At 55.9% G+C, this 9,249-nt stretch overlaps 3 protein-coding genes and 1 non-coding gene across 4 annotated transcripts; 2 read left to right on the top strand and 2 right to left on the bottom strand.

Moving 5' to 3' along the window:
- Window positions 1–1,711: 1,711 nt before the first annotated feature.
- VTJ04DRAFT_2074 (uncharacterized protein) lies at window positions 1,712–2,700 on the top strand (the record flags this gene model as incomplete). Its single annotated transcript, XM_069359832.1, has 2 exons — window positions 1,712–2,300; window positions 2,384–2,700. The coding sequence occupies 2 exons, from the start codon at window positions 1,712–1,714 to the stop codon at window positions 2,698–2,700; spliced, it is 906 nt and encodes a 301-aa protein (XP_069224682.1).
- A 7-nt stretch (window positions 2,701–2,707) lies between these two features.
- Window positions 2,708–3,232, bottom strand: VTJ04DRAFT_2073 (uncharacterized protein; the record flags this gene model as incomplete). Its single annotated transcript, XM_069359831.1, has 3 exons — window positions 2,708–2,897; window positions 2,956–3,164; window positions 3,221–3,232. The coding sequence occupies 3 exons, from the start codon at window positions 3,230–3,232 to the stop codon at window positions 2,708–2,710; spliced, it is 411 nt and encodes a 136-aa protein (XP_069224681.1).
- A 479-nt stretch (window positions 3,233–3,711) lies between these two features.
- Window positions 3,712–3,817, top strand: VTJ04DRAFT_t16. The gene has a single exon. It is a non-coding gene; the product is annotated as a tRNA-Ile (tRNA).
- Window positions 3,818–4,620: 803 nt separating this feature from the next.
- Window positions 4,621–8,046, bottom strand: VTJ04DRAFT_2072 (uncharacterized protein; the record flags this gene model as incomplete). Its single annotated transcript, XM_069359830.1, has 4 exons — window positions 4,621–7,300; window positions 7,359–7,453; window positions 7,555–7,681; window positions 7,751–8,046. 4 exons carry the CDS (start codon window positions 8,044–8,046, stop codon window positions 4,621–4,623), a joined length of 3,198 nt encoding a protein of 1,065 aa, XP_069224680.1.
- Between the last annotated feature and the right edge of the window lie 1,203 nt (window positions 8,047–9,249).

The raw sequence follows: 9,249 nt of genomic DNA, 5'->3' as shown, positions 1-9,249 counted from the left end.
GAGTTCTCTTCCTCCATCGCAGGCCCTGAGACAAACTAGCCACCTACCCTTCATGCAAAACCTCCAATTGCTCAACGACGATGTGCTCAGTCCCTGTCCACTACTCATCGACCGCAGTGTGTTTTGCTGGCTTCATCTCGCCATCAAACAGCATAAGCCTTCTGGCCCGGGTGTAAGTGTCAGGGATTGTGAGTGCAGAAGTATGCCCTTGACCTGGAAACCAGGAAAATCTTCTCCTGGACGAAGAAGTTGATCCTATGCCATGTGCGTGGTGATTCTTGGCACACGACTGAGTTATATTCTCCCGGAGGCAAATGATTGTTCCATCCGGCTGGAAACATGTCAACTTCTCGTGCTCGCACCCAGACCTCTCGGACATAAAGGGTCCTATGCCCGAATGATGCCATCCGCGTCTTGTAACACTGTCGTTGTTCTCCAGCTTCGAAATTCTCATCAATTCTCACGTATTGGATTGGCAATTTGCTTTCAAAATGGCACCACCATTCGCAATCATGCGGGGGTACGTTAGCCGGAATCACGTTCAGAACCGGGATATGGACCGCATGTGATGGTTGAGGAGCACTCGGTTCCAGAGAAGTCCGGCGATGTGCCATACCATACCACATGGCAACCTAGGAGGTTCCCTCAAGTCCAAGGACTCCCGAGTCCCGAGGAAAGCAGCTGAACATCGGAACGAGTCCCAATATCCCTCATGGTCTTTGGCCGAGGTCGTGTGCTCTGAATCTTGGCAGGCGCATGGGATCGTGAACCAGAACGTCATTGTGGAGAACGCTAGCATGTTTCACAGGCCACAGTTGATGCCCGACCCCATCTTGGAGGTTGTTTGAAGTCGGATCTGCAAATCATCGGCGGAGCGAGGGGCATTGTTGAGTTGGAGGTTCAACTTGGGGGGTTGTGGGGGACGGGAGGAAATGCAACGGCGAGCGGAAGGCCAGCCACAACAACAGAAGGCCTCTTTTGATGCTCTAGACCTGACAGCGCGCAGAAGCGCCTCGGTGCGGGATGTACTGTACGATCATCGTAACCCCCGGGTGGCGAGCTGCTGGAAACTTGAAATATTCAGCTGCGCTGCAACCTATCCGTGGTCCTGGAGGGGGAGAAACAGATGCAGTCATTTCCATGACAGGAGGATGCCATGGCGGGGGAATGCAAGATAAGGGTGGGGGTCCGCGTTCTGTGGGGAGCAGACGGAGGATGCTGGGGAAGGAGTCCGATCCATCCCCCGCCGGGAACGCTGCCTGCCCTGAATATGTCATCGGCCCGCAACGGGAGGGTGGTCTGGTCTGAAAGAGATCGGGAATCGGGAATCGAAGAGATTGGCCTGTCGTTATCATTGTGTGTCCTTGGACCGTGGTACTGTACACGTTAGGGCTATGTCGATCGATCCAATGTCAAAACCGCCAATGGATAACACCTGTGTTTGTTTTGCAGCGGTGCTGTGTTGAACTGTTGTGGCTTCCCCCTCAAACCTAAGTTGGCAGACAAGACGCCGGACCGGGGAATATCGGGTGGATCGGCCCAAAAGTGGCCAGAACAGGGAGGTGCGCGACAAAGACGAAAACATTGGCGTCGCAAAGAATGGCGTGGTTTGGGTTGGCTTTGGACACTGCGACTCCGGCCTTCGGGGGGTCAAGAGCACAAGAACAGCCCAGAGGAGGGGAGCAGACCCCGCTGATTGGTGGGAACCCCCATGGACGGCTCTACCGGCCTTGGTGGGGTTGCACCAAACTCGGAGGCGCGGAGGGAAACCGGGAAGCTTGTGAAAAAGGCCAAAAGGGCGCCGACCACCACCGTCAACTTGTCTTCTTCTTGCTCTTCTTGCTGCAGCATCCACTTCTGCTCGCCGTCTTCCATTCTCCTCCCTCGACCTGTCCTGCCACAGCTGCCTAGTCCGCCGCCATCAATCTTGCTTACTGCGTTTTGCAATACGCCCGGGACAGTGATCGTCGGCGAGGAGAAGACAGACTCGAGGCCCGCAGAACCCACTGAGGTGTCCCAAACCCCGAGAGCCGCCCGCAGAGCGAACAAAGCCGGTTTCTTTTCTGTGTGCACCGGAAATCCTCTCGCCTACCTACTACTACCCTCCTCCCAGTGCCGAGCGCACATTCATCCAGCCACCACCAGGCCGCCAATTTGGTTTCTTCAATTCGACCACTTCTTTTTTTCGTTTTACCACAACAAACATCCAACCATGTTTGCCACTCGCATCTTGCGCCAGGCTGCTGCGCACGCCGAGCGCACTCCTTCGATTCGCTTCCTCGGCAAGCGCACATATCCCAGTACGTCTCAACTTTCCCCCATCCAAAAATCCCTCCATAAGTTGCGCTGGCGTAACCATCGTCTAACCACCCCGATTGAACAGCCAACGTCGACCCGACCCCTAAGCCGCACCCTGCCTCTCCCACCGGCACCCTCCCGGCCTCCTGGGCCAGCTTTTCCGCCCACCCCACCTTCAGTGCGTACCGGGACCACGCTCAACAGTTCGGCCCCCTCCGCAAGACCATCAAGCCCAACGGCGGCGGCATTGGCGGCACCGCCGGCTCCGAGCTCGGCCCCGTCAACCCTCCCCAGGGCTACTACTTTGACCGCAACGACCTCCCTCCCCGCTTCCACCGTCAGCCTCTGACTCCCGCCGAGATCGAGGCCATCGAGACGGGCGGTGCCGCCCTCTTCGCGTGAGCTATTATTACTGGCTTCCTATCAAAGCCATCTGCTCCGCGATGAACGATTTTATCACACCTTGACCTGACCGACACACAATTCTCTGGGTTGGACACCACCATCCCCAGAAAACAATTCCATCCTCCGCGGGGCGTAACAACCCTGCTTCAAGATAACCAGACAGCTGTCGACGCCAACACGGCACGCCGTAAAGTCTGTCAACCCACCACTACACAATAGGAACGGCGCGCAGGCGTAGAGGAGTTGGGTCACAAGCTGGACATGTCTTGGATCCAAAAATGAGCGGAAACGCTCCTTTCTTTTGATGCGAGCTCCCCTGCCGGAAGAACCGGCATGAGCCAGGTATATGATGGGATGGCATGGGATGGAATATATGCTACTGGGTCAATGTATTCAAGTACTGTATATAACGCACGCTTGGGCTCGAGGGACAGAGATGTCTTCTTGAGCCTTTGCGGCAACTGGGTTTACTAGGTTGGGAAAAACAAAACAACGGCGCTGTGTTCAGATAGGATACCAATGCAACCATTCTATACAATATCGACTTTTCCTATCTCTTCTTTTGTCTCCTGCTGTTCCCTTACCCCCGGTCAGCCCAGCGCTGTCTAAGTGTCGCTTCACCACCCAAATCCCGGCACATATACCACCGGAACGACATCGTTAATGTTTTCTTCCACCTAAGATCCGGCGGGATCGTCCCTTGCAGGACTGAGATGATGATACCTTACCAACAAACCCAGGTGCCATTTCACCGTGCCCATTGACTCTTCGTCAGCGGAGACTTACCAAGCCCCCCAACTCATCATGGCCATTGGAGAATACCGTGCCTACATACCTGTACATACCCGGAACCTGAGTCCGAGCCCACCGGGTACATCAACCAGGTACTGTACATACATCCGGGGGCATCGTCAGCGGAGATTTTTCCACCACCTCCTCCACCACAGCCTCCACACGGCCATCTACATACCCTCATCCATCTCCACGGAACCCACAACCAAACAAAAGGCCCGATTAGCTCAGCTGGTTAGAGCGTCGTACTAATATCTTCTCGTCTACGAGGAAATATTCATGTGAAATGCGAAGGTCAACAGTTCAATCCTGTTATTGGGCAATTAAATCTATTTTGAGGAAACCCGCAAAGGGTGCCTTAACATTTTTGCCCCTTTAGCCCTCTGACCCTCTAAACCAACTTTTATGTTTCTTCTTATTTTATTTTATTTTTCTTAAAAATATTTTCCTCATGTTTCATTGTTTTACTATTTTTAAAAGTTTTTCCAAGTCCGATATGCAGAGCGATCTGTGTAACCCCAGCCCAAGCTCTACGCAGTATGTATGTCTCACCTCCAGCAGCAGGGTTGATATTGCGGGGTAGAAGCAGGAGCTTCACTCACGTTAAACGCTGGGTGATGTGGCAATGCGAAGGTTCAAAGAATCGGGAGGTGTGACCTCGATTCGAGCTATCGAACGGGAGAAAGGGGGAGGGGGAATGAGAAGAGGAGTATTCCCAAGTCAACTGGTCTTCGTAAAGACGGAACATTGGCTGGACGCACGCCATTACACAGGCTCACGAAAGCCATGGAGTAATAATGTGGGCAGCGAAACTCATTTTTTTTCCTCCAAACACTATTTCTTTACCATGTCAAAGGTCATCGAAAACGAGAGGAAGAAGCGAAGAAATCCCAAACATTCCGCCACCCAGCCGTAAAATCTGCGCACTAATACCAAGGCATCTCACTCATCAAATCCCATCCATGTTCATGCCGAAAGCATCATAAATCCCAAATCCCAATTTTCAGGCAGCTCATCATTGGAGACTGCCACATCAATATTTTCCATCTCTTCTGTCAACCAACAACCTATTCCTCCACGTTCCATGCCCAAACCTCAACGTCACCCCGGGGACACACCTCAAGCCTATGCTTCCCCAACGCCCTGCACCTTCATCAGCGGCGCGCCCAGGCCAAACCGCCGCTTGATGGCCTTCCAGGACTCCACAATCGCCGTGTAAACAATGACAGCGCCCGCCACGATACCCCACTCCCAGGTAATGGCTTCGTGCTTGAAAACGATGCGGTTGACATAGGGAATGTAGATGACGGGGAAGGCGATGACGAAACCCGCAGTAACGGCACCAAAGAGGAAGCGGTTCTGCCAGACGGTGCGGCACGCCGACATCAAGCCGCCGGGGTACTTCTCCGGGTGCATGTTGAACAGAGACCGCGTGAAATGCTTGGCCTCCCAGGCCGTGACGAGGAGCAGGAAGGTCAGAGTGGCGAAAGTGGTGGCGCGGGCGCGGAAAGCGATGCCACAGCCGGGAGAGTAGTCCTCGTTGCAGCCAAGCCCAAGACCGTCCCCTGAGAGAGGACCGTAGGCAACGGTGCTGAAAGCAGCGAGGCAGAGACCGCCCATGGCAGTGCCGTAAACGAACTTGTCGACGATAAGCTCGCGCGTGAAGACACCAACAGAGAGGTCGTGAGGTGGGCGCTGCATGATGTCGGGCTGGGCTGCTTCAATGCCGAGACCCAGGGCCAGGAAGGACGACGTGACGAGGTTGGCCCAGAGAATTTCCAGGGGCGACAAGGGGAAAACCGAAATGCCATGAGGATCCTTGAAGGCAAGGCCAATTAGCAGTAGGAAGACCTGCGCAATGTTGGACACGAGGAGGTGGAGGAGGAACTTCTGGATGTTGTCAAACAACCGTCTGCCCTCCTCAATGGCCGTGACGATGGAAGAGAAATTGTCATCCGTGAGAACCATATCAGCGGCCTCCTTGGCAACATCGCTGCCGTTGAGACCCATGGCGATGCCCACGTCCGATTTCTTCAAGGCAGGAGAGTCGTTGACACCGTCGCCAGTCATCACGCAGAAGGCTTTCCTCCGGTGCATAGCCTCAACCATGCGCACCTTCGTCGTGGGGCTGCAGCGCGCCAGCACCAAGGGCAGGCGCTCCATGGCATCGATCTCGGCATCGGTGAGGGCGTCGAAGGCGCTCGCAATCATGACGTCTGTGTCTCTGCACGGGACGGAGCGGTCCAAAATTCCGATTTCGTAGGCGATGGCGGCGGCAGTCTTGACGTGGTCACCAGTGGCCATGTGAACGGTGATACCGGCTTGCTGGCACCTCCGGACGGCCCCGGCTGTCTCAGGCCTGGGTGGATCGTAGAGGCCGGTGAGACCGAGGAAGGTGAGATTACGTTCGACAGCGGAGCGCTGGTCTGAACCGCCATCGGTCTGAATCTTCTCGTCGTCGGTAAAAGAGCCAGCATCAACGGGCTTCTTGGCCATGCACAAGACGCGCAGGCCTTCGGCCGCCATAGACTCGGCTTTGGCAACGACGAGGGCCCTCTGCTCATCAGCAAGGTTCATGAGCGGGAGGAGTGCCTCGAGAGCGCCCTTGGTATACGCAAAAGCGCCATCCTGGCTCGTGACAACGACAGTCATGCGTTTGCATGACGAGTCAAAGGGGAATTCTGCCAAAAGGCGGCGGCCCTGCGCGTTCATCAGCTCCGGCTTGCCCATGCCAAAGCGCATGGCAAGAACCTGGAGAGCAATCTCGGTGGGCTCTCCGACACCCGAGTAGGAGCCATTCTTGCTGACGAGGGCGTTGTTGCAAAGGGCCGCAGTCTCAAGAACGTCCTTGAGCCGGGCCGCGTACTTCTCGGCGTCGGGCGATCCCGGCGCGTAGACCTCGTCACCCACGCACACGTTTCCGCTCGTGGGATCGAAGGGGTTGGTGGTGTCCCGAATGGTGACCTCGGTGCCATCCGGCAGCCAGACGCGCTTAGCAACCATCCTGCCCTGGGTAAGGGTGCCCGTCTTGTCGGAACAGATGTTGGTGACGCCACCGACAGCTTCCAGGGCGGCGAGCTTACGAATGACGACGTTGCCCTTGGCCATGGCACGAGTGCCGATGGCAGTGGCGATGGTGAGGACGGCGATGAGAGATTCGGGGATGACGGCGACTGCCACGCAAATGCCGTAGATCATCACCTCGCTGGTCACCTTCCAAAGGCTGACGGAGAAAACGATAACGGCCAACAGGATGGCGAGTGCGAAGAGAAGCAGGGCAAACTTGCTGAGCGAGACCTGCATCGGGGTACCGTCGAGGCCCAGGAGGACGCGGACACCGTTACGGAAGCGGATCCAGACCTTCCTGATACCTGTAGCGCCAGCGTCTGCGGGCTTCTCGCGGCTCTTTCTCAAGAGCTCGGCGATCTTGCCCACCTCGGTGGCCATAGCAGTGGCGACAACGACGCCGGTGGCGCGGCCGCGGGAAACGGTGCTGGCCGAGTAGACCATGTTGATGCGGTCGCCGAGGGGAACATCGCGGTCCTTGAGCAGCACTTCGGCGTGCTTGCTGACGGGCACCGATTCGCCCGTGAGCAAGGCTTCATCCGTGGACAAATTGATGCTGTGCACAAGGCGAAGATCAGCGGGCACAATGTCGCCGACACCCAGCTTGACCAGGTCGCCGGGCACCAAGGCTTCCGCCTTGATGGTCTCGATCTCGCCGGCGCGGATTACCTTGCACGTGGGTGCCGACAATGCATAAAGGGCCTGGATGGTCTGTTCGGCGCGATAGTCCTGGAAAAAGCTGGCGATGGGTTAGAGTATGAAAGCCGGATTGGATATGTGGGATGAAGCTGACTTACCCGACGACGATGTTGAGGAGAATCACGGCAGCGATGACGCCGCCTTCGATGTGATCCTTGATGGCAAAGGACAACACCATAGTAATGACAAGTACCTGACGCATGGTGTCAGCAGGGGAACTTTTGGATTTTGCAGAGGTGCAGGAAGCCAGTCAAGCGTGAGAGCAAGCTGCCTACCTGTTTCCTAGGCACTTACAAGAGTCAAGCTGTTGGAAACCTGTCTCAAGAGAATAGTCCATATGGAGAGCCCTTTGGCTCCGGCCACCTTGTTGGGGCCATGGACCTGGAGGCGACGAGCGGCCTCAGCAGCGCTGAGTCCATTCCTACAGCGATTGTTTGTGAGCGGACTGACTTGGGTCACACCATAGACAGGACGGGGACCGGGAACTTACTCGGCATCCGTGTCGAGAAGAGCACAAACATCGGGAACGGAAAGCGTATGTGCAGATTCGGGAGTCAGGATTGTGCTGACGATGGAGCCGCGGCCGACGGTAGCATCCGCATCGGTGGTGTCGGTGGCATCCCCATCAGCGGTGGTGATGGTTTTGGCGACAGTGCCGGGAAGGGTGGTGCCGGATGGGGGAGTGCCGGCGAGGGTGGGGGACGGCGTGGAGGTCAAGGAACTCTTGAAGCCACATATAGGAGGCTCCGTCTGCGCCTCGACGTCAAGGTCGTTCTCTGTCCCCATTCAATAGAGTAGCGTCGCCGATGATATGCCAGCGATTGCCGCGTGGAAGAAGAAAAGAAGGGAAAAGGAAAAAAGGAAGAAGGCAGGAAAGGGAAAGAAGTAGTAGAGGAAGGGAAGGTATCGGGAGATGGAATTATTCCAGATCCCTGGGGCCATCCGAAATAGTCTCCCAAGGTGTCTGGGCATTGGCATCCCAAGAGACGCCGCCACAACATGTTTCTCTCAACGGATGTGTCTCCGGCATGCTAGCTGGCCGTGCCGGGAGCGGTGACCCGCTGGATAACGTCGGCCAAGGATCCAGACAAGAGGCCAGTGCCACTAGAGACCCTTGTCGGCTCCCCCACCGCTTCCCAACCCTGGACTGATTCGTGGCTCTGACTGGCTGCTGCCTCGTTCTGCTGTTGTTTCCCTGCAACGCACGCTGTCGCCGCAGTCTTGTCAGCAACGACCCAACAAAGAACTTGATCACCTGCCCTCGTTTGCTGGTTGTACTGTACCCGACCTACCCAGGTACCTGCCCCATTTCTCCGGCATCACCATGAAGCCCAGACACTTGCACGCATTCATTTGCTGCAAGGAGTGGCATGGAAGCGAAAGGAACAGCCGAAGCTGTCCCAATCCGTTGGGCCCGTGATGGGCGGGGCTGTCATACCTGTTGTCATACCTATGAATTCCAGAATTAAACTGACATCAACAAAACTTCCTTGTCTGGCATTCGGCGTCTCGTGGCTGTTTCACCCATGAGCTGTCTCAAATCACCAAGTGTATGGGGCTACCTAGCCCATGGGTGTCACTCGTGCTAGTGTACAGAGCGTTTTACAGAGACTGGAAAGCGTTCTGGAACTAGCAGTGGAATCATGTCAACAACCAGTCGGATTCCATTTGGCAAGAATGTGACGCCTCTTCCTGGCCACGACGCCTCCACCGCCGCTGCCAAGGATGGTCCCCCACAGATCACGGGACACTGCACCACCTCAGTCAACGTATGCATCCGCATCATGGCCATGGCAAGAACAGCGGCCTCCGGGCCTATTGGAAAACACTGACGGCATTCCGAGGATGAAAAACTGGTTGAGAAAGGAAGAGACAGTGGCTAGAATTTGGACACGGTTTCACGGTCCGGTCGGGTTGTGCGCTGTCTGTCCAGACACCAACAACACCTAGGTCTGTCAGCGACGTCTATGGACGACTTCCTCCGTAGAT

The sequence above is a fragment of the Mycothermus thermophilus genome (genome assembly GCF_041956435.1).
Source record: "Mycothermus thermophilus strain CBS 625.91 unplaced genomic scaffold VTJ04scaffold_1, whole genome shotgun sequence".
Taxonomy (NCBI): Eukaryota; Fungi; Ascomycota; class Sordariomycetes; order Sordariales; family Chaetomiaceae; genus Mycothermus; species Mycothermus thermophilus.
Note: the sequence above shows the minus strand (reverse complement) of the source record. Positions and strands in the feature narration are given on the sequence as shown.